The 18,637-nt window shown below is 44.1% G+C and overlaps 2 protein-coding genes across 2 annotated transcripts; both read left to right on the plus strand.

Moving 5' to 3' along the window:
* The first annotated feature begins 1,819 nt into the window (after positions 1 to 1,819).
* Positions 1,820 to 11,477, plus strand: LOC131282448 (TOM1-like protein 2). Its single transcript, XM_058311921.1, has 8 exons — positions 1,820 to 1,889; positions 7,348 to 7,799; positions 7,873 to 7,965; positions 8,043 to 8,212; positions 8,275 to 8,811; positions 8,892 to 8,952; positions 10,041 to 10,091; positions 10,377 to 11,477. The coding sequence occupies exons 1-8, from the start codon at positions 1,820 to 1,822 to the stop codon at positions 10,620 to 10,622; spliced, it is 1,680 nt and encodes a 559-aa protein (XP_058167904.1). The 3' UTR covers positions 10,623 to 11,477.
* A 628-nt stretch (positions 11,478 to 12,105) lies between these two features.
* On the plus strand, positions 12,106 to 18,479 carry LOC131282449 (succinyl-CoA:3-ketoacid-coenzyme A transferase, mitochondrial). The gene is made up of 4 exons (XM_058311922.1): positions 12,106 to 12,343; positions 12,737 to 12,932; positions 16,466 to 17,439; positions 17,581 to 18,479. Exons 1-4 carry the CDS (start codon positions 12,260 to 12,262, stop codon positions 17,896 to 17,898), a joined length of 1,572 nt encoding a protein of 523 aa, XP_058167905.1. The 5' UTR covers positions 12,106 to 12,259; the 3' UTR covers positions 17,899 to 18,479.
* The last annotated feature ends 158 nt before the right edge of the window (positions 18,480 to 18,637 follow it).

Genomic DNA, 18,637 nt, shown 5'->3' on the forward strand with positions numbered 1-18,637 from the left:
TTTTCTCTCGACGAGAGCTGGTAGAAAAGCTAGAAAAGATGGATAAAATATGATATGTTCCTTGAGATAAAATTACGCGTCTTGTAAAGACCTTTCATTTGAGGGATCATTTGTGGAAATCGGTCGAGGAACTAACAAGTTATGCGAATACCAACCAAGATATCTGTACCTTCGTCCCATTCAATTGTTTATTTCGTAAACCGTAAATCTGGTTCGAATCCCAATCGAATCAAATCTTCAGAATCCGTCAAATGGGATCTAAATCTTTAGAATCCGTCAAATGGGATTCGAATCTTTAGAATCCGTCCATGGATCGAATCTTCGAATCTTCCGAGTCCCGATTCTGCCAACACTATTTTTCGCTGCAATAGCAATTCGGCGGCTTCAGTTGTCGGTCGGTCGGTCGGTCGGCAGTGATTCGCAGTGCTTGTAAAAGAAAGTTATTCCTTCGGGTAGGTTGACTTCCATTGTGTGTTTGCGCCTCAGAATCTGTATCCCCCAGCAGCAGTGAGAAAGTGGTGCGAAAAAGTTTGGCAAAGCCGAAATCGATAACCACAATAGTCCGTGTGGTGACACGATCAGCTCGCTGCAATAATCCGAAGGCTTGCGGGAAGGTACGAGAAGTTAAAAATTGCGTCAAAAATGAAAAAAGAAAAATAATCACAACGCAAGCAATTGTCTCGTTTTGGGGCCCTTTCTCGAAGTCATCTGAGACGCAATAGTGTACGTGTTGGTTGGAATACGTATGTTTATTTACAATGCGTTAGAGAATCAGAAAAGATTGCGTTCAATTGACAGCTGTGAAAGATTTTTTTTACGAAACAATAATAGTATTGAAACGGGAGCTCGTACGTCGTTTTCCAATAATCTTTCACTCTATTGCTATCCATTGTTATTGTTCAACTCTCATCACATCCGGTATTAAATTTCCCCGTGGCAGTGGTGGTGGTTAGTGCTCGGAATTAGTAAGCATTTTTCGCTTGAACGATTGTGTGGGTGCAAGTGAACGTGTGCGATGGCTAGGGCAGACGCAATGATCTGTGTGCGTGGGTGTGCCCCGGGTGTATGTATGCGGCATTCATGTCATAAAGGATAATCAAAGAGTCCTTTCCGGTGCAGTGTAAAACGATGGTAACCGCAGTATGGAAAATGCAATATTTAACCAGAGTGCAAGATCATAGTAGTATGTAAATACATAAAATACAACTAGCCCTTTCACACCAGAAAACCGGTACCACCTGAGACAGATTGCACGTCCAACAGTGCAGTGGTGCACTAAGCTACCTCGTGCCAAATTAAAAGCCCTGCTCTATTTCCCTTGAACGAACGTAGCTGTGTTGGTGCGCCGTATTGATCGATGTCGGTTCCGGTGCAGATGACCGGAGCAACATAAAAAAAAGACTTGGATATCCTCCAATTCACGCCTCCAAGCTCACAATATCGATTTGCCAGGGACCGGACCGCAAGAAAGTGGAAACGCACAGAATACATCCTCAAGCAAGTTCACCGAATGTAATTGTTTATTGTGTGCACTGACCCTGGTCCTGCTGGTGTCCTGTTGTGTGTGTGTGTTCGTGCGTGATGGTGTCCTTTTTGTGTTGACCAGAAAGGGCGTATTGCACCCGGAAAAGGCTGCAATTGAATCGATACGCATAAGAATAATACATACCGCTTTCATCAATTTTCCCCCAAAGGATTTACACAAACACCCAACAACTTCTGCCAGGAATTTCCCGGCTTCTTTCACACACTTTTCAAGCCTTTGTTTTTTCCATGCTTTTCTCTTCGTCCTACCTCAAATCAGCAAGGAACGGGGAAAATGACATCATTCTTCAACGTTGGGGCCCTCGGTGGCAATCCGTTTTCGACTCCTGTGGGGCAGAAAGTAGGTAAGTACGAATACGTTTACTTTAGCCAAATGAAAAGAATATCTGATACCTTGCTGCGATCACCTTTTTATTACCAATTTTAGCAAACCAAGTAAAGAAATAAAAATACTGTTCAGAAGAAAACGAGTCATGGGCTAAACGAACGTTACCCTTTTCGGAAAACGGAAAAATGAAAATATTAGACGGTTTATTTAAAAAACAAAACACAAAAAATGTTCATCACATGATTGTCATCCACCGTGGAGGACGCTTGAAGAACTTGCAAAGAACGGTAGGATAAGCAACGCCCGTTCGTTATCTTTGGAGCACATTTCATAAAAAAACCTGTAAAAAAAACAACTCCTTCCCCATGCGAAAGGCGCCTTTGTCGGTGGATGACGATAACCCGTGGGTGAATGAAATCCCAAACAAGATAACACACGTTCTTCAAACACTCACCTGGACGCGAGCCGTACCGGTGATGTGGGTGATTGTTGGCTGGTAGGAGTTTTCCACCGCAATGACACATTGACAAGAGACAGGCGGCAGTACGTAGGTATACGGTTCGCCAAACGATATTCTCTGCGGCTTTGGATACACTTTCTTCAAGGAAGTCCTACTAGTGTAGCTGTCGCAAGTGTAAATGGTAGACATTCGTCAAAAGTCTACCGTCATCCAGTCTATGCATGTCCCGCTTGTGTTTGTGCGAAGAAAATGTTGAAACCAGACCAGCCCGATGTTGTTCCCTTCATTCTGCAACTGATTATTGCAAACGTCATCGATAGCAAAGTATGTGGAACAAAAAAAAAATACACTCGCAAAGAAAAACAGTTCATCGTGCTGAGGTAATATTTAACGGTTAACGAAATTAGTAGAATTTGCTGCCATGAAAATACTACCTCATAAGGAAATAATCAAGAAGCTCTGTGCTCTTACAGTAAGGCAAAGCAACTTTATGCTACAAACTGTACAGCAAAAGCGGACGACATCGAACAAATTTTTAATTTAACACATAGTTGATGTTTAATGTTAAGTCTACCATTAATTGGTAATTCCATCCCATATTTGAAATACGCTGCCTACCGTATGTTTTCGATACATCTGAATAAATGCTTATGAGCAATTCATATATACAAATGAGATAAGTAGCTTATGCATAAAATACTTTCATTTCAGCAATGTTAGAAATATGGAACTGTATGGTATAATAAATAGGTTAAAAGCATAGTGTCAAGCAAAAACAAGCTCAATTTTCAAAGCCATTAATGTGCTTGCTAAAACAACTGCACAACGATGCTCGGATGCAACGAATACTGCACCTCCTTTACTGAGTTTCATTTTTGAAAATATTAGTACATACGAATTCATTTTATTAAAATATTGCTACCGACGGGGAAACAAACTGACGAACCAACGGACAATTTTGTTCAAATTTAAAACATATGTTTAGAAAAAAGATGTCATCATGTTCAAAGGAATAAACTGACATGCTTTGGAGTCGATACGTGGTTTTTGTGACATTAGGCAAAAGCAAGTGAGCGGTAATACGCCTTGTTCCAACCCAGTCCAGACAGAATGACTCAATGATCGTAAATGATTCAACTGCCTTCCACCCCTATACCAACCCAACAAACCCGCGTGGGTGGAAAATCAAACGCTGTGAAACCAGGTGGAACCTCCGCGTCTAACCAATAAAAACATGTGTGCTCTTTTGTGTGGATATGTGGCCGAAAGCCGGAGGAGGTCGAGAGCTGCTGCCGCCTGCACATTGTGGCCCACCCCCCCAAACCACCGGACTGTCGTTACGAATGACAACAATTACCATAGAGTGACGAGTGCAGTACTGGGGCGGGACCGGAAGTGCGCCATTGCAGAGGGCACAATTTTCCTCGCGTAGTCTCGTCCTCTAGTTTTCCCGGTTGGCTTCTGCGGGTGGTACTCGGAACGTTGAAGCCGTAGAAAATCCGTAGATCGTAGAACACCCACCATCCCACTAGGGAGGTAGCTACATGTCTTTCGCCGAGCGATCAAGCGATACCGACAGGAGAAAGATTGAGATTACGATCGATGAAGAGATCCAATGATGCTTGAAGCAATTTTAATTCCATCCATACAGTAAGGTACAGGGATGGAAATAATTGTAAAAGCCTGCTTTCAGTGAAAATCGTGTGTGATTAATCTACTACTTATTCTAACATAAATTAGTTTCGTTAGTTTCGATTGCAACCGGCAGTTAAGAAAGGGAGAATTTTCCAAGCTTTCCAATGTTGCTTACTTTTATTTCCTCCAGTCCGAACGAAAGTGTTGGGAACCGGGAAATGGGTCCAGTCGGTGGCCACCACCAGTTGAGCACCAGTATATAGTGCTGCTGGTGGGTGTGTTGACATTGTGGCCGTTTGCCTACCAGCCCCGGCGGGAATTGATTTGCATAATTATTCACCGCGAGACGCATTGCAATGACGACGGCGCGACGGTGCGACTGGTGCCTCAATTACCGTCACCGTCATTCGCCCAGTGACACGTTCCTTTTTTGTGGGTTTTATTGTTCGCGTGTTTACCCCGTCGCTTTTCAGCGGAATTGAACGGTAATGTTGTGGTGGTTTGTAGTGGTGGATGTGCTCGGGCGGTAGTGTTTATGCCTCTTCTATTATGATCCCATTCCGGCCCGTCCCGAAGACTGGTTAAAAGCTCGTGCCGCAAAACATGGGAAAACAAGGAAGAAAAAATGTAAGCACAAAATCAAAGTGCCGCAGTTAAAGCGGAAGCCCATTGATGAACTAACGGAACAAACTTCGTTGGAAAACATTCATTAGAAGGTACTAACGAACCTTTCTATCAATGATTGAAACCAACAACTGTGTTCCTGTTGTCTCACGGTATCAGATACGATCAATGAAAATGTATTTGAAATTTGTTTCCTTTCTCTGCCTAAACATTTTTTATTGGTAAATTTCTCCCACTTTTTCCTTACGCTATTAAAAATGTATTAGTTAAAAAACACCTATCATGGATCAGTCCGGGTTTCCGGGCAATATATGTTTGTGTAAACAACAAACAGTGAATTAATTGAAGAAGAAAAAATTAATCCACCCAAACTCACGAAACTTTCGAAGCGTAAAGGGTTTTCCTTCAACAGTTCATAGTGTTGTAATGTTCCAACCATCAGACAACGAATAAGTTATGCTCGGAAAAAAATAATAATAAGACGCGCCGGCGTTACGCATCTTGTGCATGACGAATAGGAAAACCATATCGAAAACATCGGGAAAGACTGCTGATAATTTAAGATGATATCGTAGGGGATTCCGGGCTAAAGGCACCATCGAAGTTTTAGCAAAATTGTGCAATTAGAAATAAAAGACATTTTTACAGATTCAATGGAAATTTTTCAAATGATACGTTCGATTGAGTTATAGGATTAATTGATGTAAATCTAAAGAATTTTCTAAAAGTTGAAGTTTTAGATACAGACAATGTTTTTTACAAATATTTTTGGTTTGTTCAAAAGATCGATCGACCGAAAAGATTTTTCATGGTTTTTGTTGATTATTGAGAGCGAAATCAGAGTTCATCATTGCGGGCTTGAGGGACATTATTGGTTTGCCCTTTGGTGCTGCATTTTGTCAAATTGTCCACTACTTGCAGGGCCCTATTTTATCTTGGCTGTTCGCTGTAAATTTCCAGCCTTCCATCATCTCAGATTAAACGCAGACCCGGGATTTTTTATTTTGTTGCTTATTCATTAAACCATACTGTAAGGGTTGATAGAGAAAAGCTCTCCTTGTTCAGCTGGATGCCGATTCGTTTCGTTGAGTTCGTTGGGCGGTTGATGAAACAAATCGAATTACTTTACATAACAACTTTACGCTCGCCAGTTTCTCCAGTGGCAATGTTAGCTTTTTCCTATTGCATGTGCAGCTTATGATGTGGCGATTGCGTTAGCGCATGGTGAACACACTGCCCCTTTCTTCGTCAAGGGACGTTGAAGCCGCCACAAGCTGTCTGTTTAATCGCTCTCAAGCTGTTGACAGCCTGTTCTGCCTCGATCGGCTCATTGCTTTTAATTAGCGAAAAAATGACACAGATTGCTCACTGTTTGGTAAACAAATGCAGCCTGCGCTTCGCTACCCTCTGTAGGAAGTTAGCAGCTGATAACACTTGACCCCGGGTGACTCAATGGGATAGCTGTTAATGGTGAAAGATGATTGAATGTCATTTGAAGGAAGAATACTTCTAGCCGGAAAGCCGCCGCGCTTCGATCCGATGGGAAAGGCGAATGAGTCAACTAATGACATTGAAATTCTGTTTCGATCCTTATATTTTGAAATTTTCCACCATTATTTTAACCGATGATCCACAAACAACAAACCAAGGTTGTCCAATTGTGTAACGCCAGAGTCGAGCTCACAGAACTCAACCACTGCGCCACGTAATCAACAGAATCGCTTTTTTTCTGTGGGGAATGCATGTGGGTGGCATGTGTTCGGCGACACCACAACAACAGTCTAAATGGAACTATTTTGTTCCAGCCCCAGTGTCCCCCAGTACTATTCCACAGCGTAAACATTGATGAATCACAAAACACAAACTGCCACTGTGGCACGGTCATTTGCCACTCCGTTGAGGCAGGAAAGGCATCGGCTTTGCAATCGGGCATCCAAACATCGTTTGTATGGTACACTTTTCTATGTTGCCTGCATGGCTCGCAGGCGTGTACTTTTTCCTATCAACCTTCTGACGTAGCGCACAATCTTTCCAGGTTGGTCTTTTTAATCACCTCGCTAGGCCGCGTAGCAGTAATGATAAGAAATTGTTTGTTAGTGTATACATTTTATGATGAGCAGAGAATGATTGTAGATTCTTGTAGCTGAAAGACAAAAAGGCATTCTCTCTCCACCGCACACGAATAAAATATCTATCAAGTTGACTCGGGATAAATATGGCAATTGCCTCTAGATATGAATTCGAACGTTTTTAAATATGGACCACGGATTGGTTCCCCAATAATCGCTAGCTACATTCAGCGAAGCAGTGATAAATGGTGCTAAAAAGTTGTATACAATCCAATCATGGGTCTGTTTGGATTCTTGTTGTCACCTTCTGATGGGTTGGAGATATTAAGGGAAAATCAGTAACATATAATTCACAAAAGTTTGCCTTATTGGGTCAGAATGCTGTACGAGCCCGGTCTTGAAGCAATTACAAACAAAACCAATTAAGAACGAAGAAACAAACATTATAATTTAATTCTTTCGATATGGTTATAGTTTCATATTCCACTGTCTTTCCCAAAACAAAGCTCATTCGACCATCACCAACACCTATGAAAGCACACAAAAAGGTGATGCTTTAAGATCGTTCTTTTGATGAACTTTTTATCCAAGGTTCTATTCCAAAGATCTCAAAGAAACATATCAAAATACTCGCCTGACTGTGCCGTGTTTTAAAAAACTTTTGCATTTCACCTTTCCATTTACAGAACAAGCAACAGATGCTAGTCTGGCCTCGGAGAACTGGGCACTGAACATGGAAATCTGTGATATGATCAACGAGTCGTCGGACGGCGCACGGGACGCGATGAAGGCGATTCGCAAGCGGCTGGCACAGAATGCGGGCAAAAACTACACCGTTATCATGTACACGCTGACCGTGCTGGAAACGTGCGTGAAGAACTGCGGCAAGGCGTTTCACGTGCTGGTCGCGAACAAAGAGTTCATCCAGGAGCTGGTGAAGCTGATCGGGCCGAAAAACGATCCGCCACCGATCGTGCAGGAGAAGGTGCTGAGCCAGATACAGATCTGGGCCGATGCGTTCCGCTCGCAGCCGGACCTGAATGGCGTGGTGCAGGTGTACCAGGAGCTGAAGAACAAGGGCATCGAGTTTCCGGCCACCGATCTTGATGCGATCGCTCCGATCTACACCCCACAACGGGTAAGTAGATCGGTTGGGGACAATGAATTCAAATACCAAACTGTTTTATATAATAATTTGTCCTATCTTTTAGAGTGTCCCCGATGGAGCACCTGCACCGGAATCAGTAAACACTTTGCCAGTTTCACCACACCACCATGCATCGCAAACGCCTGGATCGCCAGCAGTAAGCTAAAGGAAAGAGGGGGGTGGGGGCTGGAAATCCGATACTTACACACGAAAACTGTTTCTATCTTTTTCTAGATGCCTCCACCATCATCCCTCTCGCAGGATCAGATCGCCAAGTTGCAGTCGGAACTTGATATTGTGGCGATGAACATGTCGATCCTGGGTGAAATGTTAACCGAGCTGAAGCCTGGCCAGGAGGATGCAGCTGACTACAAGCTATTAACGGATCTGGCCGCAACCTGCCGGCAAGTGTTCTAGTGAGTCGCATTGCATGGCTATCGATCTAAACATTCTCCTTACGCAACAGGGAAATGCAATCTCGCATCGTGGAACTCATCGGCAAGGTGCAGCACGACGAATTGACGGCCGAGTTGCTGCGGTTGAACGACGAGCTGAACAACCTCTTTCTGCGGCACGCCCGCTATGAGAAGAATCGCGACCCCAAGAGCGCCACCAGTGCCACGCCGTCGGCGATTCTCGGGGCGGCACTTGGGGCACCGGGAGCAGGCGAACCGCGTGATCCCGCTTCCCTCATCGATCTAAGTGACGAGACCGGCGGAGCGGCCGGTGGAGCTGCGGCGGCAGCAGCGCGCGCCAACATCATCAGTTCGCAGCTGGCCGGACTCAGCTTGGCGGCGGCGAGTGCCACCGGTTCACCGGTTACCGCCTCGTCCCAGCTGGCCCAAATTACGAGCGTATCGGCGCAGTCCGGATCGGCAGCGTTGGGAGTCAAGTCGCCGAGCAGAAACCAAACGACGGCCACCAACAGTAGCACCAGCACCATTCCACCGGATGTCGTGTCGGATGAGTTCGACATGTTCGCCCAATCGAGAAACACCACCGGGTGGGTTTTAAAAGGTGTAGCGAGCGATGAGGCCAACAGGTGCTGACGGCTTTCTTTTTTCTTTTTGTTCTTCCCTGCAGTGATAAAGACCCGACGACGAGGCTAGACCTTCTGGGAGCAACCGCTGGTAGCAATCCACTGGTAAGGGTGACGCATGCGTGTTCTCTCTTCCTCCACTCCCGAAATCGGTTGTAAAGATGTTTTGGATTTTTTTATCTTAGCAATTCGAGTGAAAGCCCATCAATTATTTTTAGTCCCGATATATTATTTACGGTATTTTACGGTGGACCTTTTTGTTTTCCCTTCCTATTCACGCCATTCAGTTTGGCCTGTGCTCCCAAACCCAGCTCGTGCACTTCCGCTGTAAAATATTGCCATTGAAGCTTGAAATTTGTTCGATGGTTTGAAAGTTGGTTTTTTATTTTATAGTAGTTACTTCATGTATTCATCAGACCATACAAAGCTGCCCCAAAAGATATCAATCCAGAGATGACTTACTGCGACTTGGTATCGTTTCATTTGGTTTTGATCCGGGCAGGTTGGCACTGAAAAAATCAATACACAAATGGAATGAACCAAGGCAACCATGATCGATATGGTCTCTCTATTGTATTTATGAATTGGCCTAAGTTTTATAATTGGCTGTAGAGAGCTAGATAAAAGAGATTTTGGTATCTTAATTTGTTTCACCGGCAGGGTTTTATATTTGATAGTGTTACATTTACTAAACGACCCCTTATGTTTTCTAAATTATGTTTCGCCACCTTTTTTATATCATACCTTCATATGTGTGTGTTTGTCTTTTCTCTTTCTTTCCGCATATATTTTTTTCTTCTTTACCGTACACTACTTGCTCGTCCATCTTGTGTCGAACGAAACAAACCAATCGGCTTCCCAACAACGATTGTGAATGTACCATATGGCTATCGAAATACCCGGACAAAAACTACCGCAACCACCACATCCACCGTATTCGATTTGTTCGTTTTGTCCTGGGCAACTAAAAAAAAAAAAAAAAAACACGATAACTACCACCACACCGTGACACACCGGAACCCCGGGGTACGCTGCTGCTGATCGGTCGGTGGGCCTCTCCTGGCTATGGGGTTCGAAATCGTTCAACTTTCGAATATCTTCCAACAAAAATACACTGACATATGCCCATACACGCACACACACACACAACATACATCCTTCGTCCTTGGCCACATTGTGGTACGCCACTGCAGGGCACGAGGGAGTCGGAATTTGACGAAATTGAACAGTGGCTAGGAAACCCGGTGAGTATCACGTTGATGTGGGACCTTGGGGGTTCTTTACCCATTGGGAGGGACAATGTTACTAATGCGTATGTACGAGAGTGTATTTGTGCGGTGAAAAGTAGCTTAACAATTGTTGTAGTTGCTTGTAAAGTATGTTAAGAAAGTAGTAGCAGCCTTGTGGCATGGCTCATGCAGCACACGCGGTATCGCCTTGTATGTGGATTTATGGATATCGATGTTCTAATCATTACTTCCGGCCGCACTTTTCTTTCATTAAAGTTTCCCCACCTCCATCTCTTTCAGGATGACATCGACAACCTCGAGGCACAGCTTGCGGCAGGTGGGGCAATGGGTGGCGGGGCCTCCAGCGGCGGTGCCGGCACGGAGGAAAGCCTAACAAGCAAAGAGTTTGAAAAATTCCTTGCTGAACGGGCGGCCGTGGCCGATACTCTGCCGACGATAAGCAGCCAAAGCTCTAGCAACAGTCCGGCGGTGGCGAAGGATCGTAAGAAAAAGTCCGACGAAACCGACGGGCTATTGGCGCTGTGAGAGCTGCTACCATAAGACGAAAGAACCCGAGTGGTGTTAGACTAAGTTCAATCGGGTTGAGTTGTTTTTCATTATGTTTTGAATATTTGTTTAAGTTTCATTTTTTTAAATTTCTTATAGTTTCCTTTTAATGATACCAATTTTCTTATGTTGTCATTGGTTGCAAGATATTCTTCTGTATAACGATAGGCTAAGGAGGGATGTTTTTGATCGGAAAGAAATGTAAGAAGTAGAGAGGGAGGGACTTTCGCCAAACAAACCAAAATTGAGAATGTCAACAGGTAGAGCGATGAAGAAAAGGGTAAAAGCTGATCGTACTAATAAGGACAAGTTAAACCATGTTTTACTATCTAATGCGTTTGTTTTCTTTTTATCGTACCCTTCGCCCCGCGTCCTGTGTTGCATTCAAGTTATGCAAAAGTGAGCCATATACATATACATTTAATAGTAGTACTACGCAAAGGAGCAAATATCGGTTCCGGGATTCGGGAGTGAGCCGTCGCTTTCAAGAAGGACGAAATATATTTAATTGTGAGCTAGTTGTATTTATTGAATTAAGCGTCCCTCCTGCAACCATTTAGTGTGTTAGGAATGAACAGGCTACAGAGCTGGAAACAAGAATGATGAGGATAAGTGTGAAAGTTATGAGCAGAACACTGAAACCCGGTCATCTTTGCTCATAAACGGTTTGTAAATTTACTTTGGTTTAGTATTTGGTTCCATTATTTCAATACTTTGACCGTTTGCGTTTTCTTTTCTTTAGGAGCATTAGTTACACCGTTTAGCTGTTCTCATACATTTGTTAAATGTTTCACATTGTAGGAAAAACGTAAAGATGTGTATATTTTTCCATCAGTTTTTCAGCGTATACTTACTTGCATGGTATTAGGAATTAGGGGCAGACTGCCGTGCATTACCATCCAGCCAACGGTGGACATGTGAGAGGACATAACTTTACTAATCCTACGCAAAACCCACCAAAGCTAGTCGGGTTCATAATTTTGTCGGTTGCTAGTTTCATTTTATTTTTCCTTGCGTTCTTGATCGGTGAGTTGTTTGTTTTGTGTGCGCTGTGCCGCTTCGGAAACGAAAAAAAAACGAAATACAAACCCATCATGTTGCAGTTTTCAGATTGGCTGTTTGTAACGAAACGAATTGTATGTACAACAGAGTGGAATCCTTGTTTCGTTCCCTTTGAATCAAGGGAAAACTAAAAATGGTACATAATGCTGTCAAATAAATTATGCAAGAGAATATAAATTGGAAAATGTTGAAATACTCCATCCGAAATGTTAAACATTGCACAAACAAATGTAAGTACAAATAATTCCAACGCACCAACGTTTGAGCCATAAACCGCCATAAACTTTGGAACAGATATGGCACGTTCAACCGGGCGGTATAAACACATGTAGCTGCTGTCGCCAACTCGCATCGAAATGTTATGACAGTTACTGTAGCTGCTACACAATCAAAACAAAAACGTTCTACACGTTCGTGGTACGATCGTCGGTTTCAGTTCTGTTTCTAATCGCATCGGTTCCGGGCCGCCGCGTGTCGTAGCGTTTCTTTCTCCGAGTAGTGTTTGCTACAAAGTTAATATTTTTTCTACTTCCCTGCTACCACAAACATAGTAAATGGCTCTGTCACTGTGCAGCAAACAAGTGCTCGGCACCACCGGCCGGTTTAGGAGCAGAATACTGTCGTGGGAAATCTCGAAGGTAAGTGGTGGGCAGTTAATCACAGACTCCAAGTAGATTCGGGCCCTTTTTCCTCGCCTTAAATTGATTTGACCTTGAAAGTGGAACGCGCACTGCGGAAGTACTGTATCGTGGCTGGAATCCAGCGAAATTTAGTACGCAGTTTAGGTTAGCTCCCCAACAAGTTTGTCGACATACTGCACTAAATTACGTCACAATTATTGTTGCGCACGGAACTGAAAGTGATACAAACTAACGGATGGTAAAACAGAAGCGTAGCAAAAAAAAATACTTGAACCCCCGACCTGTCGGGCCTCCTCCCGAACCGGTTCGATTTGAAGAGCGGGGTTGTAATTTGCATACATATTTTATTCTAATTTCTTCCCCCCTCTGCTTCGTGCACTTTTTCTTCAGGTTTTGGCATGTCGCTATTCGACGGAAAAGAAGCGTTCCAAAATCTACGCCAGCGCCGACGAAGCGATCGCTGATATTACCGACGGATCGAAGCTGCTGGTCGGTGGTTTTGGTCTGTGTGGCATTCCGGAGAACCTGATCGGGGCACTGGTGAAGAAACGTGCCAAAGACCTGACAGTGGTGTCAAATAATGCCGGTAAGCTTCGATTCGCAGACGCATTCTTGCCCCGCTTCGGGACAAATAATCACGCGATCCGGTAGTATTAAATCAACGACGGTAACGCAGTGAAATGGCTTGCACAGATCGTGCACGTATGTGTACTGAAAGGAACAGCATCTTATGATGCCCCGAACCCCCCTCCGAATATGCCCGTTGGTCGAATACCTTTCGGTTTCATTCCAAGGTTATCATAAGCGGTGCTCCGTATGCGCCCTCGGACCAACACTCCTACAGGAAACACACCTCCAATGCGGACGGGCTCATGACTGTGATGCCGCACCAGTTCTAAATATGTGTGACTTCACATGATCTCGAAGAAAATCGTATTGGTTGATTTCACTGATCGCCTGTTGCTAATTATGTGTTTTGACAACATGCTGCTGTTGCTTGGTAACATGGTAGCGTATGCTCGCTTACTATGTCTCCTGTTGCTTGATCAATGATCTTACTATGGGCAGCATTGGTAGTAGTATCGGAAGCTGTATTTTGTGATAAAAATAGAAAGCCGCTTTTTTGAAGTTTAACATCTGAGACAATGTGCTGCGCCATGCGTGTTAGGTTGCATTATAAATTTAGCCAATATTTAAAATAATTTCTTTTGCTCTTTGTTGTTAATAGGAAAAACTAAACACATTCGCACTACGCAAAACTAATTTAACACCTTCTGCAACATTCCGCCGTGAGCTTTGACTACAACCAACCGAGTTTTTGTTTGATTTTGTAGACTACCTGATAAGATAAAGTATATCTGACCATACCCACTCATACGGAAGAGAAATCGTAGCCTTCGTTAGCATATTCAGCCGCCTACACTCCACCTAACACATGCACTTTTACCGAATTTCTTACTTCGGGTGATATTTTCAAAACGTGAGATCAGCATATGCGTTTTCTGGAAAGAGAAATTGGGACGATTACCAATGGAACAGTTTTGTTCAACTATTTATTTATTATTCTAACGGCTGCTTAGGTGTTTCCAGTTTTGAAACAATACCAATCAGCATGATCATGTAACGTAAAAAATCAATATCTTTTTTTAAAAAGAAAATGCACGTTATCGAATTAATTGAATTGGTTTCAGCATGTTGATTTTTTTAGAATCAAATTTTGGTTCATTCAAACCTCGTTTCGTCTAAACGGTATGTTGAAAATCTTGTTTTTGTGTTTACAAATTTCTGCTTTTTGATGAAAACTATCTAGATGAAAAAACAACCATATTTTTCGCTTGTGAAACGTGTTACCAATAAAGAAACGTTTCATCAACTCCATTAATGTTGCGATTGAATCAGGTGGACCTCTTAATGTTTTACCAATCAGTCGAGCGGCTCTCTTTTTGCATATACCGGGTGTCCAACGATATGATGCATCTTCTCCGATGCGACTGACGATGCCAGCGCGCGATGGTATTAATATTTATACGTGGCTTGTGATGCACCAAACTTTGCATCTTTGTCGCCACGGAGGTTACGAGGAAGGCGACGTTAAGAAAACGAACGAAGACAGTTACGGATCTTGATCGATGATGATATTGATCGGGCTGAAAACCTTTACCTCCACCACCGAGACCTAAAGCTTTTTACAAATGTTTAGCATTTGACCTCTTCTTCGTTTTTTCGTCCGTTGCTCATCCGCATCGGCCGTGTTCGCGAAAGTGTCGGGCGGTCCGGTCTGAAACGGTCGAAGCGAAGGTGTTTCACTATTAGTCCCGAAAAATGAAATGCAAATGTCACCTGGCGCGGGCTGGGCCATAAGCGCGTGCGTTCAGTGTCGTCCTCGTCATCAATGTCGGTTATCACCGGGTTGTCCGAACGTTGACGTAACGGAGAAGAAGCGTATCCCACCGGCACCAAAGATCACAGACCTTGGCTGGAGGACTTTCCGACCACGCCGACGGGTGGTGCTGCGACTCTATCACCATTGCCGTGTGTCGAATGTTGTATCATATGCAAAAATGGGAGGAAAAACTGAAACTCGAACCTTAAATTTGGTTCATCGTCGGCGATTGTGGTTTAATGCCCTCGTCATCGAGCTGGGCAAAAGCACAGACATAACAATCGCAGCCTGACCTCGATGCAAAAATAACCTCTCCAAAAAATGCCACCAGGAAGAGGGAGAATAATGTAACCTACGGTATAATGGGCTGGTGCGGTCACCACCACCGCCAATAGGAATAAAAACGAAACGAGCCGTCAGTCTAAGTCGGGGGAAACATGAGATAAGAGTCCCACCGGTACAAGTCGTCCGATGGACTTGATTCCGAGACGGGTAGCTTATCTCTCCACATGGCGTACCCAGACGTACTGACCCTTGTATGCTTGGCGAGCCCTTAACTGAAATCAGGTGATTTTTTATTATCTTGGGCATCTCAAATTGTGATGGGGAAATAGCTTTCATGACTACGTTTTCAGGGACGATTATGCAGGTTTAATGAAGAGTATTAATTAATTAACACGTTAAGCGCTATGCCCAAATTGCACTGCTTTCCGTTCTGCCAGCGATTCGTAGAAACGCCGGCCTAATCAACCGGCTCTGTCGGTCCAAGCAGGCCGACGCCGGCTTACGGGGAAGAACACTGTCGGCCCCACGGGGCCGACGTAGCGCTTAACGTGTTGAAGAGATTCTATTGTATCTTAAAAATATATTTTGATGTTCAATGTTTAAGTCACTTTTCAATAATATTTTTGCATTTTCTTATGTATCCAATTGTGGACTGCTTGCGTAATTGGTGTACCGAGTACCTTTAATTAACGAGTCCTATAGGAACAGGAACACTTGTGCCCAGTTTCTATAAGATTAATAAACATATCATCAAATGGTTTAAGTCATTCTGACTAATCATTTGTTACATTGGTCAATGCTGTGATTATTATTACACATAGATACAACAATAGAAGCAAGTTACACTGGGATGGCTCTTATGGTTTGAATGGATAGTGACAAACAAAAGGCAAAAAGATTGACTGTTTTTGTTAATGGAGTTCACGAGAATAACGCCAAATAAAGTATAATGATATTATAATAATACATTACTTATACTATCCTTTCTAAAACCCTCGTTGTCCAAGTCTATTAGAAACTGGACAGCTGTTTTTATATCTATATAAAAATCTGTCTAACTAAGTCCAATGCATACAATGCAACCAATAGAATTTGGTTTGCTGTAAAAAATTATCATTTTAAATAGTAAATGTTACTTGTTCAATAAAGGCGTACGTAAGTGTACTTCATCTGTGAGAAAATAAGGAGGTTATATAATAGGATAAATCTTATTTTTTTAAAAGTTGCTTTTCGAAACAGTTCTAAACATTCTTTGATAAAATAAGAAACTGTCCTATAATTGTTGGCAAAATGTTGATAGATTCGAGTTTGCAACGATGATGATTGTAATCATTCATATATAAACTTCACTTTAGAAATATATACTTTGATTCGAACAGTCGAACAACATAGCGGACAGTAATGATCATGCAATAAAAGTTACCCTATCTTTGTCTTATCTCTTTCGGCAGGCGTCGACACATTCGGTCTCGGCCTTTTGCTGAAGGAGAAGCTGATCCGGCGCATGATCGCATCGTACGTCGGTGAGAATGCCGAATTCGAGCGGCAATATTTGTCCGGCGAGCTGGAGCTCGAGCTGACCCCTCAGGGCACGCTGGCGGAGCGAATCCGGGCCGGTGGTGCCGGCATACCCGCCTTCTTTACACCGACCGCCTACGGAACGCTGGTGCACGAGGGTGGTTCGCCGATCAAGTACGGCCCGGGCGGCACAATCGAAATCGCTAGCGAACCGCGCCCGATGCAACTGTTCGGCGGCAAGCCCTACATCATGGAGGAAGCGATCACGGGCGATTACGCGCTGGTGAAGGCACACGTCGCCGACGAAGCGGGCAACCTTATATTCAACAAGTCAGCCCGCAATTTCAACCCGACGATGTGCAAGGCGGCCAAAGTGACGATTGCAGAGGTGGAGGAGATCGTACCGGTCGGCTCCTTAGATCCGGACCAGGTGCATATGCCGAGCGTGTTCGTCCATCGCATCGTGAAGGGCCCATCGTACGAGAAGCGCATTGAGCGACTGAGGGTGAACGATGCCAAGCGATCCGGGTCGGTCGTATCGTCTACGCCGGCCGCAAAGATGCGCGAACGCATCGTGAAGCGCGTGGCAATGGAGTACCGCGACGGTATGCACATCAATCTCGGCATCGGCATTCCGGTGCTTTCGTCCAACTTCATCCCGGCCGGCATGAACGTGCTGCTGCAGTCGGAGAACGGCATCCTCGGACTGGGTCCGTTCCCAGAGAAGCACGCGGTGGATCCGGATCTGATCAATGCCGGCAAGGAGACGGTCACCGTGCTACCGGGTGCATCTTATTTTTCGTCCGACGACAGCTTCGCTATGATCCGAGGCGGCCACATCGATATCACTGTGTTGGGCGCGATGGAAGTGTCGCAGTACGGCGATCTAGCCAACTGGATGATTCCGGTCAGTATAGCATCCAGCGGGACAGCAGGTCTAAGGTTCTGTCCTTTCCTGTCCTTGTACTGTGTTTCAGTCTGTGTCCATTCCACAGGAATGACTCATTAACTATTTTCCCTTTTCGTGTATCATGTTTCTGCAATTTAGGGCAAACTGGTGAAGGGTATGGGTGGCGCGATGGACCTGGTGGCCGCCCCGGGCACGAAGGTGATCGTCACGATGGAACACAACGCCAAGGATGGCTCGCACAAGATTCTGTCCAGCTGCAACCTGCCCGTGACGGGACGGAACTGCGTCGACATGATCGTCACCGAGAAAGCCGTCTTCAACGTGGACAAGGACACCGGCCTGATGCTGATGGAGCTGGCCGAGGACTGCTCGGTGGAGGAGGTGATCACCAGCACCGGTTGTGACTTTTCCGTTTCGCCTGACCTCAAAAAAATGGGCCAGGTTGATGAAGTGTGAGAAAAAGGAAAAAGAAAAACTTCGAACCCTATAACATAAGGAAACTATCTAACTAACGGTTAAATGTGTGTGCATGCGTGTGTGTATTAGTGTGTTTGTGTGTGTATAAAGAAAAAAGAAGTTTTCAAAACTTTCTCCCGCTGAACACCGCCCCGGGAGAGTGCTTTCGCCGGTAGATCCATCTGCGTTTGGTGAAGATGCAGATCCGAATTCGTACAGCAGCGGCGAAACTCGATTATATATTCATTCTCACACTCTCAGGTATGGCATTTAAGAAGGAACGTGAAAGAGAAAGAGAATAAGTAGTACACAGTGCGCTACTCATCCGTGCCATCGCCGGACGGCAGGGATCCAGAAAATCTTTCCTTGAAGCAAAACGATCACACAAAACCCAACGCCTAAAATGTGTAATCCATATGGGTTATTTTTTCTTATCTTACTAACGAACGTTTCCTTTCAAACGGTCAAATTGTACAGCATTCGTTCGATGCCCACTAGATTTATGTTGTGCTCAGCCGAGTGGCGTGAGGATAAAGTTGTATCGAAATAAAATTTCTCACCAAAGGAGGTGCAAAAATCGAAGGAAAGGGTATATTATTTCCTCTTTCCTCTTCCTAGCCATGATTTTGATATCTTTGAAGGTGAGTATACTTTGATATTCCGTTGCTTATGCTTTCGAATTTTCAAGATGACATGAATCATTTATTGCAGGGGTTGGCAAAGTCAACTGATTCATGTC

This window comes from Anopheles ziemanni, chromosome 2, assembly GCF_943734765.1.
Source record: "Anopheles ziemanni chromosome 2, idAnoZiCoDA_A2_x.2, whole genome shotgun sequence".
Taxonomy (NCBI): domain Eukaryota; kingdom Metazoa; phylum Arthropoda; class Insecta; order Diptera; family Culicidae; genus Anopheles; species Anopheles ziemanni.

What these genes read in the sequence shown, in the direction of transcription:
- LOC131282448 (XM_058311921.1), top strand. Translation starts at nt 1,820, where the DNA reads ATGACATCATTCTTCAACGTTGGGGCCCTCGGTGGCAATCCGTTTTCG. An exon ending in AAACGCCTGGATCGCCAGCA is followed by an intron (nt 7,966 to 8,042) that starts GTAAGCTAAAGG and finishes ATCTTTTTCTAG; the next exon opens with ATGCCTCCACCATCATCCCT. An exon ending in GATCTGGCCGCAACCTGCCG is followed by an intron (nt 8,213 to 8,274) that starts GCAAGTGTTCTA and finishes CTTACGCAACAG; the next exon opens with GGAAATGCAATCTCGCATCG.
- LOC131282449 (XM_058311922.1), top strand. Translation starts at nt 12,260, where the DNA reads ATGGCTCTGTCACTGTGCAGCAAACAAGTGCTCGGCACCACCGGCCGG. An exon ending in TGTCGTGGGAAATCTCGAAG is followed by an intron (nt 12,344 to 12,736) that starts GTAAGTGGTGGG and finishes CTTTTTCTTCAG; the next exon opens with GTTTTGGCATGTCGCTATTC. An exon ending in AGTGGTGTCAAATAATGCCG is followed by an intron (nt 12,933 to 16,465) that starts GTAAGCTTCGAT and finishes CTCTTTCGGCAG; the next exon opens with GCGTCGACACATTCGGTCTC.